Source organism: Balaenoptera ricei, chromosome 3 (assembly GCF_028023285.1).
Source record: "Balaenoptera ricei isolate mBalRic1 chromosome 3, mBalRic1.hap2, whole genome shotgun sequence".
Classification (NCBI taxonomy): Eukaryota; Metazoa; Chordata; class Mammalia; order Artiodactyla; family Balaenopteridae; genus Balaenoptera; species Balaenoptera ricei.
The window spans coordinates 63845106-63871436 of NC_082641.1; the positions used below are offsets into that span (position 1 = coordinate 63845106).

General features: G+C 37.0%; 1 protein-coding gene across 3 annotated transcripts; it reads right to left on the bottom strand.

The window, feature by feature from the left end:
• Nucleotides 1-2209: 2209 nt before the first annotated feature.
• Nucleotides 2210-14072, bottom strand: MTX3 (metaxin 3). Of its 3 annotated transcripts, XM_059916642.1 has the most exons (9): nucleotides 13988-14072; nucleotides 13413-13482; nucleotides 12966-13042; nucleotides 11929-12021; nucleotides 11228-11410; nucleotides 11006-11082; nucleotides 10332-10489; nucleotides 8962-9050; nucleotides 2210-6177 (listed from the first exon to the last, which is right to left on the bottom strand). In XM_059916642.1, exons 1-9 carry the CDS (start codon nucleotides 14066-14068, stop codon nucleotides 6067-6069), a joined length of 939 nt encoding a protein of 312 aa, XP_059772625.1. In that variant the 5' UTR covers nucleotides 14069-14072; the 3' UTR covers nucleotides 2210-6066. The 3 variants fall into 3 exon arrangements, with proteins under 3 accessions (XP_059772625.1, XP_059772626.1, XP_059772627.1); XM_059916643.1 differs by lacking the exon at nucleotides 11929-12021; XM_059916644.1 differs by lacking the exon at nucleotides 8962-9050 and having other exon boundaries at nucleotides 6095-6177.
• Between the last annotated feature and the right edge of the window lie 12259 nt (nucleotides 14073-26331).

Below are 26331 nucleotides of genomic sequence, written 5' to 3' on the forward strand. Positions count from 1 at the left end.
ACCATTTGAAGATAAACTTGGTGGAACAAAACCGATATGAGTATACATAAATTTCTTGCTTGTCTTCTTTGCTATCAGTCTTCCAGAAAGCTAAAATTATATTACAAACACCTCAAATTTCCACTTCGGGATGAACAGAAAAATGGAAAGACATTATTTCCTATTTTACAAAATAAAACATCAAGTCAGAAGAAGAATAAAGCTCATCTTTATGCAATTAACATAAAAGCTTGAGTACACCCGTCCTTCTCCAAGAAATAAGACGCCAGCACTGCAAGAGAGGCAGCCAACAGGTCAAAGAACGAATGGCCAACACAGCCTCCTCTATAGTGCGTGACTCACTCAGTACTGACGCAAACTCTGGCAAGCCATTGTTTCTAGACATCCAGGGATCCGGGACATGTAAACTCAATGATTAGAAGGCATTTCTCTGAATTTGCATGAGGAGATCTAAAGAATCAGAACAAAGATCCAACTGCTTTGCACATGGCCAGATGTTCACCACACCACAACTCAAACCCAAAGGCAAGCTTTCCAGCAAATACACATCCAAAGCAGGCAGTTCCAAATATGCAAGCATATACACTGCAGAAAACAAAGAGCATCCTTATGCCTGATGAGTGAACTGGGTTTATACTTTGAAATGAAATCAGATATACTTAGTCCTCTGAAATTAGAAGGTCTAGTGAGGCTTAAACTTGGGGGGATACAGAAACTTGCTGAGAATTTAATAAAAACCGTAAACCCTCATCCTAGAAAATGCATACACAAACATACAATCCTTTTTTAGACCATGTCTTCAGTAATAGAAGTTGAAAATATTAAACTTTCCTTGCTTTTGTCACTGAAGCAACTGTACACTTTCTAAGACACTATGTGTGTATGCATGTGCATATATATATATATACACATATATAATAACTAGCTTGTATGTGACTTTAATGCTATAAATACTCACTGCCTTTCTGGTACTTTTAAAGCACAGCCAAGAACAGTTTGGAATGGAACTCCAAGTTGGTTCCCTCTGTCTCATAGATGCCTAACAAGTGGTTAGTTCTCTGAAACCACCAGTTCACACTCCTGTACAGCTGTTCCAAGCCAACTGGGATTCTAGAGAAGCAGCTGGACTGACCAAGGGTCTCACATGTGCCTAAATTACCAGCCTATTTAGACCCACAGCCAAACCTCAGTCAACTCCATGGTCCTAGGGAGCCCTAACCTGTCGCTTCCATTTTATCACCACTCACTAGAAGGGCAGCCAACAACTGGAAACCTCTGCAATGAGTACAAACAAGCAGAAGCACTCTTAGGGCAGCATTTCCCTAAGTGTATTTCTCAGAACACAAATCCCACATGACACCTACTTAAAAAAAAAATCCACATAAAAATAAATTAGGAAAATAGTGTATAAAATACAGGCCCTTCTTGGAGTCTGAAACCACCAACAGCATATGTAAGGTTCTGAGAAGCCTACAGTAACTTAACTTTGTCTAACCCAGCATTTCCCTATTTAGCCAAAGAACCCTCTATTCATATAATAACAATATATTCTGCCAAAATATATCTTGAAATGCTTCTCCAAAGAACTGAAATACAGTTTAAAAATATCTTACAATATAATTTCAAATTAATAATAATGAGGATATAAAAAGACTTATTTTCCTGCATTTTTTTAAAGCAACTACTTTGTTTTGCTCTAAATAGTCTTTTATCATAACATTCCACTCTCTGTTTACAAACATCCAACTCAAAGCTACCCTTTCTTATATCATTGTTCAAGAATGTTAATTCTCATCAGTAATCATTGGCCTCCTCATCTGGAACAAATGATTTTTGTATGCTTTTTGATTCCGAGGATACCTCTCCACCTCAATCACAATAATTTTAAGTCTAGGGGAGGTAACCTGGACTTCTAGCAAACATTATATCCCAACAAGAGTTTGGGGCTAAATAATTTTACAAACACTTTAAAAAAACAAAAGCAAAGCACTCCATCTTTACATCTCTATGAAAATCAACATTTTGAAGATCTAATGAAACTTCAGTTAAACCTTTGAGACTAGGATTACTGACCTTTGGTTCATGTAATTAACAACAAATTTCTTAAAAATCTAGTAATTTCTTAGGAAATATGAAAACATTGAAAAGTAAATGTAAATTCCACAGAGCTGAACAAGAAAAAATGCAAAAGATAATTCTAAATGCCAACAACATATACAAAAGACCGTCATTACAACCCAAATATAATATGTGGCTCTGCTCAGGATTTCAATTACATAAATAATTAAACCAAGACAAAGTCAATCACTAAATCCCTGTGAACTTAAAAAACAAAAAGCTCACAGACACGCTGCATTTTGTTCATCAAAGCATGGTCCTAGTGTAGTTAGAGAGAGAACACTTGCAAAACAAAGAAGGATTACCACACAGAGACAAGGAGGAGTTTTTTTCAAAATATTTTATCCTCAAAAGTAAACCCACATACCATAGGAAAAAAAGATACAATTACAAACATAAAATCGTAGAATTTTTAATCTCCTAGGGAAAAGGGGTTCTTGGTTTTAAGGGTTCTTGTTGTTTTTCTTTGCTGATATGGTAAAACAGATCTTTAGATTATCATTTGTTATAAATCTGAGGTGTTTTTTTCTTTAAACTCAAGAATGAAATAAATTATATTTAATTTATATTATGCATTTATTCATCTGGAACTGAATACTGAATACTATGTTTACAGCATTAAATTTTAAATCATAGTTTATCTAGATAATGATAAACTTATTGAATTTATTTTTAAAACCCTTTTATTTTGAAATAATTATAGACTCACAAAAAGAAGTTGCAAAAATAGTACAGAGAGATCCTATGTAACCGTCCCTCAGCTTCTTGTCTTTACATTTAAGCATTTATATTTTGGTTTCAGAGGGATACAATTTTTGACAGTTTATGAAAAAGTAAACAGTTTATGAAAAATCTAATAACATGGTAAATGTCTATTCCTGGAAGAGGCTCTAAGAAAACATACTACTGACTTCAAATACCACTTTTATCACATGATACTACCTTTAAAAATTGGTTTTCTGAGATACTAACACTGTTACCAATTTCTGCCTCTTTTGATGTCTAGTTTTCTTCCATTTTTGCAGACTTCTGAAAATTGTAACTTAGCTCTGATTGAAATAAGCTTCCCCATTCCTTTAAGTTAATATATCTAGCCACATTAAGTGAACAGAAATTACAAATGGAAATCAAAATGCTTCGGATTTAACATAAAATCTCTAATCCTCTAGCACTCAAAAAATAAAACAAACATGTCTAGGTTGAAATTTAATTCGTTTGTCAGTGCCAACCTTTTAGGGGGAAAAACATTGTGTAGGAATGACTGTCCTTAAAGGTCTTTTACAGTTTCTTTGGTCTTAGGGGAATGGCCAGTCTTATGGATAACTGATGACAGTTTGTTGATGAAAGATCTTTATCTTATGGGGATTATCTGACCAATTTTCTCATCCTATACTACCAAGAAACATAAACACAAACATAGTCCCTTTTATCATATTATCCTCCACCATCACTTCCAAAAGAAAGTGGCTCACAGTATTTTAAGACTGTGGACCATTTATCCCAGCCAACTCAAACTTTATCCAAAGCATATCCTGACAGGTTGCTCAAAAGCTCTCTGCCCAGTCTGGAAAGTTATCCCTTTCCAAGAGCTTCCTATATGTGTGGCTGATCCCTGGAGTGGCTTGTGCTCAGCGATAGCTTCCTAGCATCTCATTAGCTTATACCAAAACCCTCAACTAAGTAACCCAGCATATAAATTCTCACTTACCTAAATCATATTTTGCATCTTAGGAAAGATAGTCTGGAAGCATCATGGCCTATATAGCATACAGCTAAAGGCAGTTCAAAGCAGGAATGACCAAAAGGAAATAAATCATATTTATAGTCGTCTCTCTACTAAAAAAGGATAGATACTTGTTATTCTAAAATGATATTTTTTTATTAAACTTTCAACACATCAAACATTACAGTATGCTTACTGGCTGCATCTTTGTGTCGTAAGAATACGATATTCCTTCCACATTCCTATAAAAATGTAAACACATTTTGCTTACTCATGGACAGTAGTAACCTTATTGACAGAAAACTTTACATAACCCAGTATTATCCTTTGACTTTGCCCATGGAGAAACCTGGAGTTAAATTTACCATTCAATTTTAGAATCTGTTAGGGTTAATATAGTTCTTTCTCCTACAAATTTTTTAGTTTTCCAAAAACTAATTTTAATTGTCCTGTTTTACACACGTTTGACAATTTTAAGTCACTTCAAATGCTTTTTGAAAGTTTTAATAGAAATCATAATCGAAAATGACTAACGCTGACTAAACCATAAGCAGATGATTAATGTGCTAACCACTCATCTCTAATAAACATCAATCAAGTCCTATGGTCATGATTTCCAACACAGAACATTCAAACAGATTTCCGATTGCTGGACTATAACAGAAGACTAACGCATCACACACACACACACACACTCTCTCTCTCCCACCTTTGCAGAAGTAATGTGAAACTCATTAGCTTCTTTCTCTCAATGCATCCAAACAGATGAACAAGACTTTGAAGACTACCCTGTTTCTCATTAAAACTTTCAAGAAAAAATATTTACAATGACATAAAGACTTCTGTATAAATAGCTACCTAAATACAGAACAAATTGAGAGGATGCAGGTCAAACACAGCCGAGTTCCACTCAGCTCAAATCAGACAAGTCTCTTGAGTCCAAAACTGTTTTCCTAACCTGGGGGTTTCTGCAGGATGTGACAAGATTTGCTGAGCACCATAGTAATCTTTTAAGACACTAATCAAAAACATGGTCCTATATTTTAAAAACCCCAGAAGTAGTTTTAGGACAGCAGAAGCACCTCAGCCACTAAAATAAGCAAGATTCTATTATAAGTAAAATTACCCACACAGCAAATCTTTGAATAGTTCAGCAACCAATAAATAGAAAATGTTCTTTAAAATCTGCTATTTCCGATTACTCCATTGACTCCTTCAACTGCAGTTAACTCTATGGAAAATAATTAGTTGTCATAAAGGTTGTGACTACATGATATGTTTCTTAGGAAAGAGCACTGGTCTGAGCCAAGCATGGTGAACCTGGACCAGGTGCACAGTAGTACTTCTAGTTCGCTGGCAGTGGGCTCCTCCTGAGTAGTGTCTAACCACTGGGCAAGTGTCAGTCAGACTTTACAGCCTGGCATAATAACGATGCTAACACATTCAGCTCTCCTGAAATCAACCCAAGAAAGAGATGACTAGAGTTAAACATGTACTATGAATACACAGGTCTAAAGCTCCAATAAATTAAAACAGCCCTTGCTAACCTGTATTGAACACATGAGCAAATACTGTTACATTGAAGTGCATATAGTCAGACAAATATTATATGTAACCATCTTTAATATTTATATATATGGTACTAACTCCCCCAAAGATTAGACTTATGAGAGCATAATTAAAAACACATTCCTCATTGCTTTTTAAAGTTAAATACAGGCTTTTCTACTGAAGTAAATAGAATATTAGAATAATATATTTTTCCTAACGTCTAAAATAAGCATCAGATTTCTAAACAGAAGAAAAAAAGGCTTCAGCCAAAGAGCCACATATTAGATATTTAGACTGGTCTAAGAATACTAAATTAATAAATTAACTTGAATAAACTAACAGTGCACATTCAGAACAGAAGTGTAGCTTTGGGCCAGCAACACGTGAACCAAAGGCAAAAATCTGCCAAGGTTAAGGCAGGTTTTTTATATACAGTACAATGTGTTTTCTTTTTTCCCCAAGTTCATTTAGCATTTACGTTGATGTTATTTAAAGTGCATTGCCAAGCTAAAACACGAGCTTCCTAACTAAAAAAAAATTGCTGTCACAGAAAGTTTCTTTTGTTTTAGAGTCTTCCTTATACTTATTTATGAATTTTCTTTTTGCCTTCACACACTTAGTGTAAGAGATTACTGCAACAATTACATGACTTTGGACACAAAGCATGAAGACTGTCAGGGTGATAGCCGTTGTGAGGAATTACTTTCTTCTTCTGCTGGAGTCAATTTAAGTGTTGGCAGTTTCCGAGGAGGAAGTTGAGGGCTTTGGCGAAGATTGTCATCCATCTGTGGAAAGTACAAAAGGTACATCTGACTAATGGCTATGGCACCACTTATATGGACTGTGGCCTCCCCATCCAAACTATACTAGAAGAGTACTGAACCTTATGTTTCTAGGACTGCTAGAGAAACCTTTTTCTTGCAAATAATCTCTCAAGAATTCTAAACATATCTAAATACTGGCTGGCTCAGTATATGTATGAAAGCAATATGGCTCACCCTTGATGACTTCACAAAATTACAGTAATTCCACAAAATGAATAGTCTACTGAACTCAACCACAGCACAACTTGGTTTAAGAGATCTTCTAATATTAAGTGTAAAAGCAGTATTTCTGTTACATTACTCTCCACAGTTTACAAAGTATGTTCTCATTTGATCTTCCCAACACAACTGTAAAGAAAAAAAAAAAAAAAGGCGGACACAATCATTCCCTATTTTACAGATTAGCAAAATGAAGCTCAGAATGGTTACCAGATTCGCATTAGGTTGCAAAGCTAGCATCAGAGCTGAAATGTGAACACAGGTCTTCTTATTCTAACACTATTGTTCTTTCAACTATATCTCATTGCCTCAATAAAAATGACCTGTACTCCACTCAAAAAGATCACCTCTTTTAGGCTATGACTATTTAGACCAAGAGAAGTTACGAAAAGAGACAGAAAGAAGGATAAATTCTTTAGACCTAATCCAGAGGCAATGCAAACACTGGATCAGTTCTAAGTCTGCTCCAGAGAAACAAATCAAGAGCATATTTAGAAAATGTCCAAGAGTTTCAGACTTACCCTAAGGAGTACGTTAGCATCCCGGGAAACACTAGGACAGGGGTTACTTAGAACTGAGTCAGACCTTAGAAAACTACCTTTAACCAGGGTACCCCAAAACCAGAGTGCAAGGTCCTGGTGTTAAGCTGCTTCATAAAAGACTTGAAAGCAGCTGCTATCAATGACCCAAAACCAACAGAATATAGCATCTTATCATCTACTTGATAGGTAGGCTTTTTTAGAGTTTTGAATATAAGCAGCCCAAAACTCTCCCTTATCTTCTCAAGATGCTTTTATAAAGCATAGGGGAAATGTTTCAGCAGAGGTACATAGGGTTCATAATAAAGGGAAAAGAATAAAAGATTAACTCTTAATTTTCTGAGGGAAAAAGTATTCCCAGTGAACTATCTGAATCAATTGTGATACCTTTTTTTTCCTTGCAAGAACTAAGTTCCTCAAACATAACTCTCTCTTTTTTTTAAGCTCTAGATTTCCTGTCTAAATGGTGAACGGTGGTAGCCAATAGAATTTGTTGTTCTAATGTCTTGTAGCAAACAGTGAACTGTACTGAAGAGCAGATGGGAAGTGGGGTGGAGAGAGGTGCTGATATAGGGTCAGGAAACTCTCATATATTGATGATGCCAAAATGGAACTGTACCAAGTGGTGACAGGGCCTCCTGGCTTCACTTTCTGCATATGTAGGTATTTCATGGTTCCCTTCACATGTCTAATGAATTTGCCACAGATAGAAAAGGAAACTATACTGGATAGCCTTCATCTAGCAGAAAAGTATCTAAAACAGTCTGAGTAATCTTTCCATTATCCACACTTAATTCTCAGTGTATTTCCTCTCATGAGATTTGCTGGGTTAGGCTATGAATTAAGACAAACTTGGCTTTGACTCAGCTTACCCAAACTTTAATAAGAGGTACATGCAATACCATAAAAAGAAATAAAATGGTCATTCCAGAGAGTGGCAGTTATAAATCTGGCTATTACCACCAGTAGTAATGGATACATACTTTCATTCATGAGTTAGATGACTGACTAACTGCAAAGCCCATGCTGGAATCCAATTTCTAGGGTTCAAATTCCCTCTCTACCTCTTGCCAGCTGAACGGCCTCGGGCAGGTGATGTTATAAGCTACTCTCGAAGCTTCAGTCTCTCATCTGTAAAATGGGAATGACAAAGTACCTGCACACACAGAGCTGCTGTGAAGATTAAATGAGATAACTCATATAAAGCTCATATAACACAGTGCCTGTTACTCAATCCCCCAAATCCTCTAGCCAGTGTTATTAAGTCACAATGACCTATTAGTTTGTGAAAGAATAAAGCATTATCCATTTGTATAAGAAAAAAAAGAAAGGTTATCAAACACTTGAGGAAAAAATGCATAACTCCCTTGTATTTTTCCAATTAGAATCACCCTTGAAATTTCCATTGTTGGCTCCCTCCCCTACCCAATTCCTCAATATCTCTCTCAACAAATGCATACTCCCTAAGTGGCAAAATATCCACACTGGCAAAAACTGTAGACAACGTTGAGAACAGAGGATAGGAAGGAGACAAAATAAAACCATTTATGTGGAAGAAAGAAAAAAACACCATAGTGCTTTTAGCAAGAAAGGATAAGCACAGGTGCTTACAATCTCAAGAAACGTTAACCCTCAGAGACAGAAAGAAGCAGACAAGCAAGCTAGAAGTGTTTTTTTGTTTGTCTCTCTCTTTTTTTGAAGCCAGGCTTTTGGGTCTCCTAACTTGAAAAGTACTATTAACTGGGTGGTAAAAGTAAATCCAGTACCATTATCAGATCTTTCCCCAAAGCAATCAGGCCATTACTGGCTTCAAAACACTGTATTTTATACAGCTTTAGTAAATGTATGTTTAAACAGCTTTCTGAAAAAATAAACTTAAAAAAAAAAAAAACTGAAAAGGTAAAGTTAATGCATAACCCAAAACAATATTAATTGCAGAAAGGAAAATACTAAACTACTATAAAATAACAATCGAAGTAAACTTGACCTTTTCAATCAAGTTGGATTCCTTATTTACAAGTTGTGTGAGTTTCTGCAGATTTGCATCTACCGTTTCTTGTCCAGCAGAAGAGATGCCTAAGAAGCCAGGACAGAAATCAGAAAGAGGAAATTCTGAAAGCCTTACAAGCTGTTTAGATTCAAAGAATATTGAGTCTATCCACCCTCCTAAGTGCCCCACTGCCCACCCCACCCTCCAAAAAAGGCAAAGTGAAAAACCATTCTGGGTTCAAAGGCAAACTTAAGAGGGAGAGTAATGCCCCAAAACCAAACACTAAGCCAAAGGACTATATTTGTCCTTAAGGAGACCCTGTTAGCCAAGCATTATGCAGATAGCCAAGGTCATTAGCAAGAGCACAACAGTCCTTATTTCCTTCTCAAATTTGACTTGTACCTTCCCCCCCATTTCACATAGGTCTTTAGTTACAACTATTTGAACAGCTTTCTAAGGCCCAAACTGCTATCCACGAAGCATCCGAAGTACTTGGAGGAACTTTAAAAAATACAGATTCCTGGGATCCATCCCTAAGGGATTCTAATTCAGTGAATCTGGTATAGGACCCAAGATTTTGTATTTGTTCTGTAGTCAGGTTTGCTAACCACTGCTCCCAAGTAACAAGGTTGAAAGTTACTCAGTTTCATGACCCCCAAAGTAACTAACCCCTCCCTTGTTATATACAAGTGTATTACATACAAAACACATAACCCACTATAAAAAGTAACCTGTCCCTAAACCAACGATCCTTATGACTTCTATTTTTTAAAAGGACAATTCTGGCCAACTCTCCCCATACAAATTTTGTGTCCCAATCACTTAAGCACAAGGCCCAACACTCGAAGAATCAGAGCCTAAGTGACAGGTGCCCTCTGTTTACTATACCTCCAGTCGGATGCAATCAGTTTTGAAGTACTGGAATCATGGGAGTGTACCTCACCAAAATCAATCTGCTGCTCATTTCTGTTCACACAGGAAAATGCTAGAAGCAACATTTAAAGTAATTGCCCATTTGCATTAGGATAAATGCTATCTTTCAGCAGGGACACAATAAATACCTGTGGTTAACTTTTAGAAGAAAATGCCCCACTTCAAAGGGGCAATATTTAAAGAAAAAGAAGCAAGAACTGTATAAAATCCAGAACAGACAAACGGCAAATATATATTTCTCTATTTAAAGAAGAACTCACACATGGGAATAAAAATAAAGTTGGAAAAATGCAACTTTTTGAAGTTCTATAAACCAGCATTTAAAGACAATATACAAACTTCTTTAATAAGTAATGGATTTGGCTTATACATCCTTAGGAGAATATGCAAGTATTCTATGCAAACAAAGATTAGCTGAAGAGGAACCAGCTTACCTCCAAGACTAAGCCTAAAATAACTGTTTAGGATGTCATCACAAAAGCGACACAGGTTGGAGAGCTGTTTCAAATGTTCTTGTAACTGAACTTTAGGAAAGCATACTTTATAAAGAGGTGCGAGAAAACCAAACACATAGGCATCCAAAGTAGAAGGCCTAAAAATAAATTAAGGATTTTTTAAAAGCACATAAGAAAATATTAATTTGGGATTATGTTAAAAAAAACACTTTTTCTCAAATACATTTGTCAATTCTGAAGTACACAATACAGTCTTTTAAAAGGTTTACTACCCATTCTGGCTTATAAAAAGGATGCAGCTAGGGTTTTACTCATTTGTAGCTTTAAAAAAATACTCTACCCATTTTATTTAGAAGAAAATTAAGTTGTAAGTTAATGATTCATTTTTACTCATAAGTGTGATATAGAGACTGGAGACACGGTGGGAATAGTCTTAGAAGTTTCAAATTCACATATGTAGCATATTAAGTCAATGTGAGATTACCCAAACAGAAAAAGTTTCCTATAGTAAAAATCCATTAAATATTTTTTTTAGGTGAAAAACTCATTGGGGATGGGGTGGGAGGACCAGGCAAGGGAACTTGCTTTAAATAACTGCTCACTGAATACATGCAAACAAAACATCAAAATGGTTTTTAAGGGCATGCACTCACGTATCTCCAAAGAAAAACTGAGATGTTCCCAGTCTGTTTGACAGAAGATTTAGGCACTCCTTGGCATCTCTGTATATCTAATAAGGATGAAATTACATCTCAGAGGTAGGAAAGATACTTGAGAACTCCTTTTCAGACTAGCATCTATAGGTGAGTTCACCCCTGCTCTTTCTCTTGTCCTCCTCTGGAGGGCCCTTGCTCTGAAGGTAATCCCAACCATACCTGAGCTTCTACATCTCGGAGGTGGTAGAGGGGAGGCTCTCCCCTGGTCAGGAGAATCCTATTCAGTGCTCCCTTAGACATTCTTCCAGGCAGGATCAAACTCAAGGGAAAAGGCATTCGTGAAGCAAACCATGGCTTTGTCACAGTAAAGTAATTGTCACTCTCAACCCAGAATGTGTGAAGCTGCAAAAGGAGGGAAAAAACACTACAAGGATATTCTTTTACTAAAAGGAAGATCCTCAATCAATGTGAAAGTTTTTCATAAATATCTCTGAATGAAGTTGACTTCACACAAATTTTCCAGTTAGGATGACTCAAGGATAAATCAAGGTTTTTAAGTGTGTGAGTTTTGTTGACTGCTCTATCCCAAGCACCCAGAGTAAGGCCTGGAACATAGTAGGTGCTCAATGAATATTTGTTGAATGAATGAATTACAGTTGGCCCAACTCTATACATGGACAAACTCCAATCTTTCACAGAGAATGTTTATTTCCAAAATGACATTATCTTTCACTTTGTTGTTTCATACACTAGTTGAACGTCTAACAGAATCAACCCAGTTCTGCAGTTACATGAAAGAATCAAGACTGATACATAAATGAAATTTCTTCTCTTAAGCCTCTTCCATTATTCTTCTTCTAAATCGACTAAGTACACTTTCAGTAAGTCACTAAAATACTGTAATATTCACCAATGCTCACCACTGCAGGAAGAAGTTTCTCTTCGAGGAGAGCAATGTAAGCTAGTGTATCTGCCCCTTGTTTTGCTGACAGTTCATAATCGGCATTATATTTCTATTAAAAAATATAAAACCAAAAACCTCATAAGTCAAGAACATCCCAAAACAGTGAAGCTAAATAAATTAGGACTCCTATTCTTCCTCAAAAATGGCAAACATATTAAAAGGGGAAAAGAGAAATACAAATTCAGCGACAAATGCTGGTTAATGCAAATAAAGTTCTTAGCACAGCATCATGCACACGTTAAGGTCAATAAATGTTAGTTTTAGGTGTTTATTTATTATTAACTATTATTTCAATGATTGTTAATGACCTAGTTTAGTGCATGGCATGTAGTACAAACTTAATAGAGGCTATTATTATTCTTGTTAACAATAAGGAAAAAGTTCTAATTAGTAGCATTTTCCCCTTGAAAAAAAGAAAACCTTCCAATTGAGAAAAGTTCTAAATTTTGTTGATATAGGACTTCTTTTTTTTAACTATTGGCAAAAATCAATGATAACTTTCGCATTTATGTAAATTGTTACAGTTTAAACATTTTAGATATATAAATCTTGGCATGTTCAGATATTTTGGATACATTATTTCATGAAACATTTAACTGCAACTATTAGTTTAAGTGCTTTTAAAAAATAAATAGTTGCTAGTTGATGGGAACTCAGACCTCACACCAAGCACAAAATGTGTAGCAATTATGGAACTAAATTTACAATCATATCAATAAGTACAATAGTGAAAATGGTTAAATTGAATCTACTTATTCCTAAACTTCAATAAAAACCAAGCAAAGTGCATGAAAATATAAATTGACTATAACTCACTATATGGCTTTTGAATCATAGTACAACTCATGATTTAGAGCAGTGACTCTCAAATCTATTCTTATATCAAGCCCTATGTATCTCCAAAAAAGAATTCTAAAAAAAAAAATTTTTAATGCACTTTCTTTGGAAGCAACATGCAGGGATCAAGAATCTACTTCTTCAGAAGGAACCCACCTGTTTTCTTAAAAAGTTTAGTATTTTTGCTGGCTGAGAAACAATATTGTCTTCAGTTGTCAAAACTGGTACATCTCCTGTAATCAAAACACAGTTTACATACAAGGAAGCATTTCGATTTCCTCTGAAGAGATTCCAATACCCTAAAAACTATGCCAGTCACATTTGGAGAAGAAAAAAATGAGTAACTCATCTTAGGTTTTTGCAATTTCACACACACACAAAAAGTTTTGGAGAGCATTTTCATTTCTCGTAATTTCCACTGATTTGGCTTCTCCTTTGAAGTATTACTCAGAATGATCAAAACATAAGCAACACACAGCCAAGGTCATGGTAAGAACTAAAACCCCAAGGTACTCCATGGCTACAAGCCCCCTAGGCTTTAAATAAGAGGCGGGAGGGTGCTTACAGAGGGCAGAAATGGGTGTTTAAAAGTTTACACTGTACCTCTTGAACCTCTCCAGGTGTTATCTATGACATTGACTTTCAGGGGTGCACCAGAAAATTTGGCGTAAGCCTGAAAGAGAGTTTGCAATAAAACATTTTAGACTGAGTACGTAATGCAAATCTGCAAGGCAGCTTTACTTCAAAGCCGGGTCCCCCGAAGGCAGAAACGCCTGACTCGGGTGCTGCGTCCCTCCCGCTACTTCTAGCCGGGGTTGCGCGCTACCAAGATTTCGAGGACTTTTTTCCCCCCACACGTTTGGGGGATGCAGAGCGGGTAGCGCGCGCCTCCTGTTTTGGGCTTTCATTCCACTGCGCAGACGGCTTTGCAAGGCTGCGAAAACTCGGAGCCAAGCGGAGAAGCCATGACTTCTCCTCCAGGCTTCGGCGGGGTCACAGGCTAGGCTGTAACTCGTTGGACGGGAGGGAGCCCCGGGCGGTGCAGCGAGCAGCGCCCCGGCCGGCCGGGCCCGAGCGCCGCGGGAACCAACCCCAGCCGCCGGAACCCGGACCAGCCAGCCTCGCGTCTCTGGCCCCGCCCCTTCTTTCCCGCGCCCCGGCTCGCGAGGCGGCCTCACCATCACCACCAGGGACTCGCTGTGCACCGACGGAAGCCCCCAGCCGCCTCCCCAGCACCTGAGCTCCAAGGGCGCCGCCATCTTGCCGGGGCCGACCTTTGCTATCCCGGAAATACTTTTGCCGCCTACTTTCCGGCACGTGGAAACGCGGGGGCGGGGCGCGAGGGAGGGAAGGGTACTTTGGGGACTGGGGGAGGTGCAAGGCGGGAAGGGCCACTGAAGGGGTTAACAACACGCTTAACATCAGTTTGGCCTGGGGGTTAAGAGTCCTGGGCAATGTCATACAACCCGCCAGTAATTCCTCAAGTACTTATTGGATGCTTAATGTGTACCAAGCACTTTGACTATTACTACCCTGGGCCTAAACTAACCCATTTGTAAACCAGGCATGACAGTTTATTCACAAGATTGTTGTGTTTAAAATTATGACATGGAGGTAAAGAACTTGGCGTATAGTAGGTACTCTGTAATTGTTTGACCCCTTTTCCCCATATATTTGGCTTCTGCTTCTTGCCACTCTCAATCTCAGTTAGTCACCTTCATATTTGCTCGTTACACTCTTCCTAGAAGTAACGAGTTTCCTGAAGTTTGTCAAGTGAATCTGCCGTTCTTCAGTCTGGAATATTGTTCTTCCCTGGCACTGCTCCCTCAGAAATGAGCTTAACTGTCACCTCCCTGGGACAATTTTCCAAAGTTAGGAACTTCTGGATTCCTGCAGCATCTTGTACATACTTGAATTGTAGCTTCTATCTGATACAAACCTTTTGCCTTTCAGTGTACTAGAAGTTCTTTGAAGACAGAACAGGGCTGGCTTCATAGATGTGAGACCTCTTCAGTCACACACGGCCCTATACTTAGAAGAGCTCACACTTGCCTTAATGTTCTGGTGTCATTGTCTTGAAATTCTTAATAATTTTTGAACAAAGGGCCCTGCATTTTTTATTTCAATTGGGCCCTGCAGATCATGTCACCAGTCGTGTCTGTGGGCCTAGGGGGCATGAACTACATGTTTCTTGAACATCAAACTGACAATTTCTCAGAAAAATGGAGGAAAAAGAGGAAAGATAGGCCTTGGGAATGCCATGATCGTAACATGCTCTCTGGGTCTTGAAATTAGCACCTGGATGTCAGGCTTCTTTCTAGAAGGCAAAGTAAACTTTCTGGGATACCCTCCCAGGCACTCCTCTGAGACCTTTCCTTCCTTGTGCCTCTGAGATGGCTGGGTCCCTTTAAACAACTGAAAACTCAAAAGAAATCTCTGCAAATTTTCATAAAATTACAATTGAACAAGTAATTGCTAAGCACTCCCTTACTGTTTACATAGCCATCTAAATTACTGTATGAATCTGCTAAAGTCCATTTTTATGTTTCAAAGGCGAGAGTTCTCAGAAATGGGTAAGGAAGTTATGTCAAAGGTGACATTCCTTTAACAATACTTTAAACTGGGAAATGTGTAACATATGTACCATTAAAATTAAATGTCAAAATATTTATTGAGCAGCTACTATGTCCAAAACACTGTAAGGCTCTGGGAGAATACAGAGATAAATAAGATATGACTTCTATCCTCAGGAGTTTATACTCTACAAAGGAGACAAAGGATTAGGTGTAACAAGTTAGATTATCATGTGTAAAGTTAGAGATAAAAATAAAATACTATGAAAGCAGAGAGTAGGAATGATACATCCTCTGTGGGATCAATGGAGTCTGTCTGTTCAGTCTTCAGTATAAAGCAGGTAATTCAACTTTCAGATTCAAGTAATTGGACCTCCCTGTTTAGAGAATTAAAATCCCAAGTCATAAAGCTCGGAGTCCATATACTACAATTAGGCATTTTAAATAATCGTACACAGAGAATGTAGATTACTTGAGTCTTGTTTATAGGAGCGAGGGAGGTGAAAGTGGATGTACATTCTTTGTGGACACACAGCATAATTACTCAGTTTAGCCTTCTCCCTTATTGCTGCTGTTACATACAACAGTTTCATTTGCATTAAAGAGAAATTAAATCTCCTAGCATTGAGTTGAGACAGAAAATAGCATGCTAATGCTTCTGATGAGAGAATCCTTACACACAGGTTTATTAGTGCCTGTTTAATAGCAATCTGTTATTGTTGCAATTCCTCTTGAGAGTCTGTATTTTCTAGATTGAATTTTAAAACCCTAGGCCAGTTGATTGCACAACGAGGCTGAATATGGTTCCAGAGGACCACAGAGAAAGCTGAAACCTTCAGGAATTATGCCTGGTATGGGTAGTTGGTATGCCCCTGCGCCTTTTTCTGGCTGCTAAAGAGTATCATTCAAAGTTCATCAAAATAATTTCAGATTCCTACCAGGAAGCATGCTATCTGCAAAACATTCATGTATGTGTGGGATGACCTGAATTACAGCTTTATAATGAGTATTCCAGACAGTGTTTTCCCTGAAAAAAGAAATCTTACTTTTCAAAATATAGACATTGAAAGTGGCTTCATCTATTGATGGTCATCTGGGCTCCGGGGACCTGATCTTGGCATCCATTCCTATCCCTCGGGTGTTTCTTAACTTAGGAGCCATGGTATTAGGATCTTTTGTCTGGATGATTAAGAATCTGTAATATGGTGCTGTCAGCAAAGATGAAAGGTTTGTGACAGTGATTATGCATTATGAACTAGAGAGCCTTGAATGTCGCTTTCAACTCTAAACTTCTGTAATTCAGTTCCATGTTCAGATAAGGAATGCTTGGGGAGGAAACTAACAAACACTGAATAGAAGTCAGGAGAGCTGGTTTCCTGACTTTGTTTCTAAATAGCCATATGACGTTGAGCCAATCATTTTACCTTTATTCCTCAACTCATTCACTTATAAAGTAAAGGTTGTTCTAGCTCTGAGACACTATCATTTTATGTGTGATAGGCATTTAATAATAGCTGACATTCATGGAACAATTTCTACATGCCAGAAATTGTTTTAAGTATCCAACATAACTCATTTGATCTTCATAATGACTCCATGAGGTAAATACTGTTACGTTCCCCTGTTTTCAGGGAGGGAAATTAAGGCACAAAGATGTTAATTAACCTTCCCAAGGTCACCTAGCCAATAGGTGATAGAGGCAGGATTTGAACCCAGGCAGTCTGGGCTTATACTCTTAACCACTATGTCATTCTGCCTGTAGCCTTCTTTTTCTTTTAAAAAAAATTTTTATTGAAATATAATTGATTTACAATGTTGTGTTAGTTTCAGGTGTACAGCAAAGTGATTCGGTTTTATATATATATATATATATATATATCACTTTTATACATTCTCTTCCATTATAGGTTATTACAAGATATTGAGTATAGTTCTCTTTGCTGTACAGTAGGTCCTTGTTGGTTACCTATTTTATATTTAGTAGTGTGTATATTTTAACCTCAAACTCCTAACTTGTGCCTCCCCCCTTTCTCCTTTGGTAACCATAAATCTGTTTTCTGTGTCTGTGAGTCTGTTTCTGTTTTGTAAAGAAGTTCATTTGTATCGTTTTTTTTAGATTCCACATATAAGCAATATCATATGATATTTGTCTTTCCCTGTCTGGCTACTTCACTTAGTATGATAATCTCTAGGTCCATCCATGCTGCTGCAAATGGCATTATTTCATTCTTTTTTATGGCTAATATTCCATTGTGTATATATACCACATCTTCTTTATCCATTCATCTGTTGCTGGATGCTTAGGTTGCTTCCATGTCTTGGCTATTGTAAATAGTGCTGCTATGAGCATTGGGGTGCATGTATCTTTCTGAATTATGTTTTTCTCTGGATATATGCCCAGGAGTGGGACTGCAGGATCATATGGTAGCTCTGTTTTTAGCTTTTTAAGGAACCTCCATACTGTTCTCCATAGTGGCTGTACCAATTGACATTCCCACCAACAATGTAACAGGGTTCCTTTTTCTCTACACCCCCTCCAGCATTTATTATTTGTAAACTTTTTGATGGCCATTCTGCCTGTAGCCTTCTAAGTAGTCCTATAAAAATCATAGTTTCACTCAGAGTAGAATTATCAGTGCCATGATATTACTATCATTATTTATTTAATAGTATTTGTTTAGAATTAAGCCAGTAAACAAGTTCATGAAGCAAATTCTATATGCCCAGCACCTTGCTGGGCAGTCAGGGAATAAAAACTTGTGTTCATGCTTTCAAAGGGATAGTTGATAAAACAAGGCCTACATATTTGAGGTAACTAGAGTTGATTAAGAGGTACCATTTTGTCAAGCAGACCACAAGTCTAATGTGGCTTTAGACAAAGTCTTTAATGTACTGCAATGCTTGGCAAAGGCCTGGTAGAAGAAGTAGGACTTTAGCTGACCTTGAAGGATGAGTGCATTGGATTTAAGTTGGCACAGAAGAAGGCACTCCATGGGATATACTACATATATAAGTCAAGGCTTAGAGATGGGAATGACAATGGCAAAGAATCTGAAGACAAGTAAATGGATGCTGGATTTGACAATAAGCTGGAGACTGATCAGGAAGAATGTTGATTGACTAACTTGAGAACCATAATTGGTGATATTGGAAGGCATGGGGATATGTAGTTTCGAGGAAGTAAAAAAAGAGTAAAAGTCTTAATACAATATTAATGGATTCACATAGTCCTGGATGGGAGGTGGAATGTTATTGTTTCATGGACATGATAGGAGGAAGCATTTTATGAACTCATGCATTGCATTATATGAATTTAAATGTGAAAATAATGAAGGGAGGAAATGCTGCAGAATATTATTAGAAGAGAGTCATCTGGCACCCTTGCACTGAGCATTTCTCATTGAATAGGTTGTTAGAAATCAAATTGCAAGAGATTGCTAAAGAGAATGGTATTAGGGATAGGGGCAGGTATAATATCACAAGGAATATGCCAGATAAAGGACGGAAAGGAATAGGACAGGAGCAGAAGATTCAAGATAAAGTTCTTGACGGATTTGACAGGGTGGATCTACATACAGACATGGTGAGCAAAAGCCTGAAGATGGCAGAGAGAAGAGTGATGGGGTCCTAGGAATTACCCTAAGAGTTGAGAGGCTGAGATCAGAAGCTTGAGCAGTGGCGCTGGCATTGAAAATGAGAGACATGCTTTCTTTTTGATGCTGGAGAAAGCTTCAAGGAGAGCATGGAATGCTGAGTTAGCTCAAATCAGTTACCTTCAAATTTCCCTGTTACATTAGAAAACAAATCAAAAGAGCCTGAGGGAAAAAGATTAGGGGCTCTAAAGAGAGAGAGAAAGCAATTTAGAGGATGTATCAGGGAGTTAGTAAAAAGTGAATGGAAGGGCTTCCCTGGTGGTGCAGTGGTTAAGAATCCACCTGCCAATGCAGGAGACATGGGTTCGAGCCCTGGCCTGGGAAGATCCCACATGCCGCAGAGCAACTAAGCCCATGCACCACAACTACTGAGCCCGCATGCCACAACAACTGAAGCCCGTGCGCTTAGAGTTCGTGCTCTGCAACAAGAGAAGCCACGATAATGAGAAGTCCGCGCACTTCAACGAAGAGTAGCCCCCGCTTGCTGCAACTGGAGAAAGCCCGTGCACAGCAACGAAGACCCAATGCAGCCAAAAGTAAAAACAAATAAATAAATAAATTTATTTTTTTTTAAATAAGTGAATGGAAGCATTGCTGACAGTAGCAAAGGTCAAATTTAAATTAGTATGAAGGAGACAAATCAAGTGAGAGCCACGGGCAGGCTAATAATTAGATGCCCTTTCAAAGAGATATTCTTTAAATATTTATTCAACTATTTTTATGGAAATGAAGTTAGCTAGAGAATGTAACAGTATCAATTTACATTTTACCGATTCCAACTACTAGAAGTCCTATGTGGGGACCTGGGTTTTAGTACCCTTTAAAGCTTGGTCCTGAGGATGATAGAAAAGGGAAGGGATCCTAGGAATTGCCCTACGAATTGAAAGAAGATGGAATCTAAAGCTTCAGCAGTGGGGCTCAGCCATCTTGAAGCCTAGCTAAGTTAGCGCAATTGTGTGACTTCCTCTAATGGTACCTTATTGCCTAGAAATGTAAATGGGGAGTCAGGTTCATTTATTTATTTCGTATCAAGGCTATTAGGCAGTGATATATATTGAAAGAGATTCATTTTGCTCCTCCAGCATAGTGAACCTGTTGTCTGTATTTTGTACAGGTATACCTTGGAGATATTGGTCAGTTCCAGACCACCACAATAAAGCAAATATCACAATAAAGCAAGTCATACAAATATTTTGGCTTCCTAATGCATATAAAAATTATGTTTACACTATACTGTAGTCTGTTTAGTGTACAATAGCATTATGTCTTAAAAAAAAACCCAGTGTACATCCCTTAATTAAAAATACTTTATAGCTAAAAAATGCTAACCATCATCTGAGCCTTCAGCAAGTCATAATCTTTTTAAAATAATAACATTAAAGATCACTGATTACAGATCACTATAACAAATATAATAATGAAAAAGTTTGAAATATTTTGAGAATTACCAAAATGTGACACAGAGACACAAAATAAGCAAATGTTGTTGGAGAAATAGTGCCAGTAGTTTGCTCAATACAGTGTTTCCACAAACCTTCAATTTGTAAGACACAAAACAAAAAGCAATATCTGTGAAGTGCAATAAACAAGTTATGCCTGTATTAAAAAGAATTAAGTGAAAAAAAAAATCATTTGACATACTGATCAATTATGCAGAAACAGAAGAATTATATTTTAAAAGTGGGGGTAGTAAAGGGTCCTAAAAGGAAATAAGGTTTCTATACTTCACTCAAAGTGATAGAACATCATATGCCTGTAGACTGTGATAAGTTATATATGTATATTGTAATGCCTAGAACAACCAATAAGAAAATAATACAAAGTGATATACTCAAAAACATTAAATAAATCAAAATAGGATTCTAAGAAATGTTCAAGTAACCCACAAGAAGAAAAAAGAGAGAGAGAGAGAGAGAGAGAAACAGAGGAATGATTAGCAGGGAACAAATAGAAAACGAATAATAAAATGACAGATTTGAACTCAACAAAATCAGTTATTACTCTAAACGTAAATGGTCTAAATACACCAACTAAAAGACAGAGACTGGCAGAGTGAATGAAAAACCACAACCCATAATAAGGACCCACTGTAAAGCACAGGGAACTCTTCTCAATACTCTGTAATGACCTATATGGGACAAAAATCTAAAAAAGAGTGGATATATGTATATGTATAACTGATTCACTTTGCTGTACAGCAGAAACTAACACAACATTGTAAATCAACTATACTCCAATAAAAATTAAAAAAACAAACAAACACAACCCAGATAAATACTGTCTACAAAGAACTTCAAATATAATGACAGAAGTAGGTTGGACACAAAAGGATGGAGAAAACTATACTGGGCAAATATTGATCAGATAAAAAAGTAAGAGTGTATATATTAATATCAGATAAAGTAGGCTTCAGAGCAAAGAAAACTACTAGGGACAAGAGGGATATTATATAACAATAAATAGGCCAATCCGCCAAGAAACCATACCAATCCTAAATGTGTACACCAAACAGCAGTGCTTCAAAACACGTAAAGCAAAAACTGATAGGTATGAAAGAATAAATATACAAATCCAGAATTATAGTTATGGTTACCCCCTCCCTTCTCAGCAAATTGATAGAACTACTGGACAGAAAATAAGCAAACATCTAGATGAATTAAACACAGGATTTAATTGACATTTATACAATGCTCCAATCAACAATAGATCACACTTTCTTTCCTAGAGCTCACGGAACATTCACCAAGATAGATCATATCCTGAGTCATAAAGCAAACCTCAACAAAAAATTTTGATGAGATCATACAGAATGTATTTTTTTACCATACTAGAATCAAGCTGGAAATAAGAAACAGAAAGACAACAGTAAAATCTCCACAATCTTGGAAATTAAACAAGACACTCCTAGATCATCAATGAGTCAAAGAGGAAGTCTCAAAGGAAAAAAATATATACAATTGAATAATAAAAATACAAAACAGCTTATTAGGAGAATGAAAAGATAAGCCACAGACTGGGAAAAAATATTTGCAAAACACCTATCTGTTAAAGGACTTGTATCCAAAATATATAAAGAACTCTTGAAACTCAACAAGAAAACAAACAACCCAATTTAAAAATGGGGAAAATATGCAAACAGACACCTCATCAAAGAGGATATACGGATGGAAATAAGCATATAAAAAGATGCTCAACATCATTTGTCATTAGAGAATTGCAAATTAAAACAACGAGATATCAGTACACACCTGTTAAAATGGCTAAAATCCAAAAAACTGACAATCCCAACTACTTTGCAAGGCTGTGGAGCAACAGGAACGTTTATTCATTGCTGGTGGGAATGCAAAACTTTGCAAGACAGTTTGGCAATTTCTCCCAAAGCTAAACACTATCTTACTATATATTGTGGGTTGAATTGTTTCCCCCTCCCCCAAAATTGTGTTGAAATCTTAACTCCTAGTACCTGTGATGTGACCTTATTTGGAAATAGGGGCTTTGCAGATGTAAACAAGTTAAGAGGAGATCATACTGGATTAAGATGGACCCAAAATCCAGTAACTGATGTCCTTATAAGAAGGAGACATAGAGACACAGAGACAGAGATACACAGACACACAGAGAGGGAAGATGACCATGTGAAGACAGGCAGAAATTGGAGTGATGTATCTGCAGGCCAAGGAATACCAAGGATTTCTGGCAGCCACCAGAAGCTAGGAAGAGGCAAGAAAGGGTTCTTTCCTAGAGTCTTCAGAGGGAACAAGGCCCTGCTGACACTCAATTTTCACTTCATTTCTAAACTCCAAAACTGTGAGAGAATAAATTTATGTTGTTTTAAGCCACCCAGCTTGTCATAATTTGTTACAGCAGCCCTAGGAAATTAATATATCATACAATCTAGCAATTGTGCCCCTAAGTATTTACTCAGCTGATTTGAAAACCTACATCCACACAAAAATCTGCACAGGAATGTTCATAGCAGCTTTATTTATAACACCCAAAACCAGAAGCAACCAAGATGTCCTTTAATAGGTGAGTAGATAAATAAACTGTGGCATATACATACAATGGTATATCATTTAGCTATAAAAATAAATGACCAATCAAGCCCCCCCAAAGGCATGGATGAACCTAAAGTGCATATTGCTAAATGAAAAAGTGAAACTGAAAAATTATATGATTCTAATTACATGACATTCTGGAATAGGCAAAACTATAGATACAGTAAAAAGACTGATGGTTGCCAGGGGTTTGAAAGGAGGGAGAGAAGGTTGAATATAAAGCACTGGGGGTTATTTAAGAAGATGAAACAACTTTGTAAGATACTGTAATGGTGGACACATGACATGATCCATTAGTCTAAAACCATAGAATTTTACAGCACAAAAAGTGATCCTTAATGTATGTAAATTAAAAAATTATTTAGGAGTTCAGGGCATCCCAGCATGGGATATAGACTGTGACAAAAGAATCTTTCTTACAAATGCATGAAACGACCACACTGAAGGGGATGGATGGTGGTCCTAATCTAAGCAACTTTGGAAATGAGTGTAATCTGTATGACTAAAGGCAAAATGAACTGTACATAATGCTGTACTGTAGTTGATAAAGTTCACAGGTACGGGTATGGGTTAGCAATTCTGGTACTGCTATATGTACTATGGAGTTGAACAATTAAGTACATGGATGGCAGACGATAGGCGTCTTCACTGTTGGAGGTGGGAAGTTACAGATTAGATAAAAATCTAAAAAAATCTGAATAAAGTATGGACTTTAATTATAATTTAATATATAATATATATAATTTATATATGTATATAAATTCATTTATGTTTATTCCATTGCATTAACTCAAGTTACTAGGTAAAAAACAAATTCACATGCCACATTTTTTTATGGTGGTAATTAAAAAGTTATAAAGTACCATTTTCGGAAGTGTTTAAAAATGAGTATGTAAAACAATTTTAGTTATTTCCAGAACTTAAGTCATTCCATGATATTGTTAAGTCTGATGGAGCTGCATTAACTTTTCCAGCTTAATAAGGTACCATTCATAGTGAAGACCAACTAAGCTCTGCCTTGTGAAATCCTGCCCTCTGGATCAGTAGGAGTTCATTACTGAAGGATTCTTTGCTTTATACATAAATTGTTTTAAACAGCAAACTCCCTAGTATTTAAAAATAGTCCCTATCTATAAATTATATCTATATACACAATCACATCAGTTGTGTAAAATGACACATATCTGGTCTGATACCCCACTTTATGAAACCTCCTCTTGAAATGTCAGCCATTACTCACATCAGTGTTTTAAATGTTATCTTAGCAGACTAAGTGTATATTTTACTTAGTGTATATTTTAAGTAATGGTATGAATTAGGAAGAGGAAAGGACAGAGTCTAATGAGTTTGAAATGGTGTCACAGGGCAGTTTTACACTTGTGTATCACTCACAGCTCTTGAAATCTTGCTTCCCATATTCATCAAGGTTGCTGAGGCAACAGCACTAAAATCAAGCCAAAAGGTATATTGAGTAGGTATATGGGAGAATGGAATATGTGTTGACTACTTGACAAAATGTCTTTGTATGTAACTTCTTGTTAATATTATTAATTTTGTATAACAGTATCTATTCACACCATATGGTTGCCCACACATGAAGATGCATCCTGGTTTTCTACTTCAAATGCAGGAGCTAAGTCTTATATCCCCCATGGCACCCAGCAAGCATATAATAAATGCTCATGGTTGATGAGAGCTTCCTTAAAGTGAAGAGAAGGATGCAAAACATGTTCAACTATTAAAGGAGCAGAATTTTTATTGCCCCTTCAGTTTCCAGTGTCCCAGTCTCACCCTTTGCTTCTCATGACCATGTCTACCCCTCCTTATAGTGATTTCCTCTGATGTCTGTATTTTATCTTTCCATTGTATCTTCTCCCCAGTTCTGGAAACTTCCTCCTTTCGCTGACCTCTGCCTCTACAAGGTATATCCATTCTTCGGCTTCCAAATACTTCATGCCTTCTGTTACTGTCACCACAGCCTTCCACTCTGTACCTCTGATTCCCATCATAAGGATGAGATGATAAGACTATGGTGTGAATAAACACAATTTATGTGCCTTTTCCCCTCTTTCTTGGAGTAGGTAATTAAGTGACCTTGAACTCTCATCCAAGGTTAACTAAATACTGAAAACCTACAAGATAAAGAGAGTGACCAAAGCAAGTCCAGATGAGGTTCTCTTGGGTGTATTTTCCAGTGTGTACAGTGACTCAGTATCAGTACCCAGGGTTGGTACACCAAGAACAAGTGTGTGTGTATGTGTGTGTGTGTGTGTGCATGCACGCATGCAGTAGTGGGTGGAAGAAGCCTTACAAGGCAGGAATTGTTGAAGAAACTTCCTCAAGCAAAAGAAATATCCCAAATGGTCTCCATTTTGAAGAAAAAAATTCTTTTCTCTCTGATCTTTTCAGGTGTAGATGTATTAATTATGTATATAGACCTGTTTAAAAACCAATCTATTTTTACATTTATCCTTCTTCAAGATAATTTCTACTTGTAGATATGGCCAACAGTTTATAAAAATTAAGAGAGACCAGTTGACTCTCAGTTAAACTGTTCATCTGGTCCATAAGAGTCTTTCTGCTATTTGGATTTCATAAGCCAAATGGTATCTTAAAATTAGCAAATATGCTTACAATTCAGTTGAACATATTTTTCTATGGAAAATGTTATGAGTACAAGAACGACATCTAGAGATGACTGTCAATATATATTTTCTTTGCATGTATGATATATTTGTTTCTGTGTTTTAGAAATACTTTAGAAGGAGGCTGGGTAACAGAATTAGCAGCAGCATTTTAAAATTCCTCCTCACAGTAATCCTAGGGATGGTATTATACTCATTTCACAGATATATCCCTCCCAATCCAGCAAACATTTATTGAGTCTACTAAATGCTGACACCAGTGTTACCAAGATAAATAAGATGTAGTTCTTGTTTTTGAGTGGCTTATATTGGAGGAGATAAACATATAACATCCATTCTGTGTGCTTCATGCTGATGGGGATAAGTTCAGGGTATTATGAAATTATATGCGAGGGATAATTCACCCATCTGCAAAGCGCTTGGAGATGAAGCAGTGTCAGGCAAGCACCCCTCATGACCAGCGAGGAGTTCCTAGCAGAGATAACAACTCCAGTAAAGACAAGGAGTAAAGAAATAGTATGCTGTGGTCTGAGAACGTGTAATTCAACGTTTTAGGAGAATAAAGTGAGCAGTAGATAATAATGAGAAATAAG

Coding starts and splice junctions, on each gene's coding strand:
- MTX3 (XM_059916642.1), bottom strand. CDS start 14,068: ATGGCGGCGCCCTTGGAGCTCAGGTGCTGGGGAGGCGGCTGGGGGCTT. Junction 12,022..12,965: donor TAAACTTTTTAAGAAAACAG/GTGGGTTCCTTC, acceptor ATTTTTTAATAG/AAATATAATGCCGATTATGA. Junction 6,178..8,961: donor AATCCAACTTGATTGAAAAG/GTCAAGTTTACT, acceptor TACTTTCCACAG/ATGGATGACAATCTTCGCCA.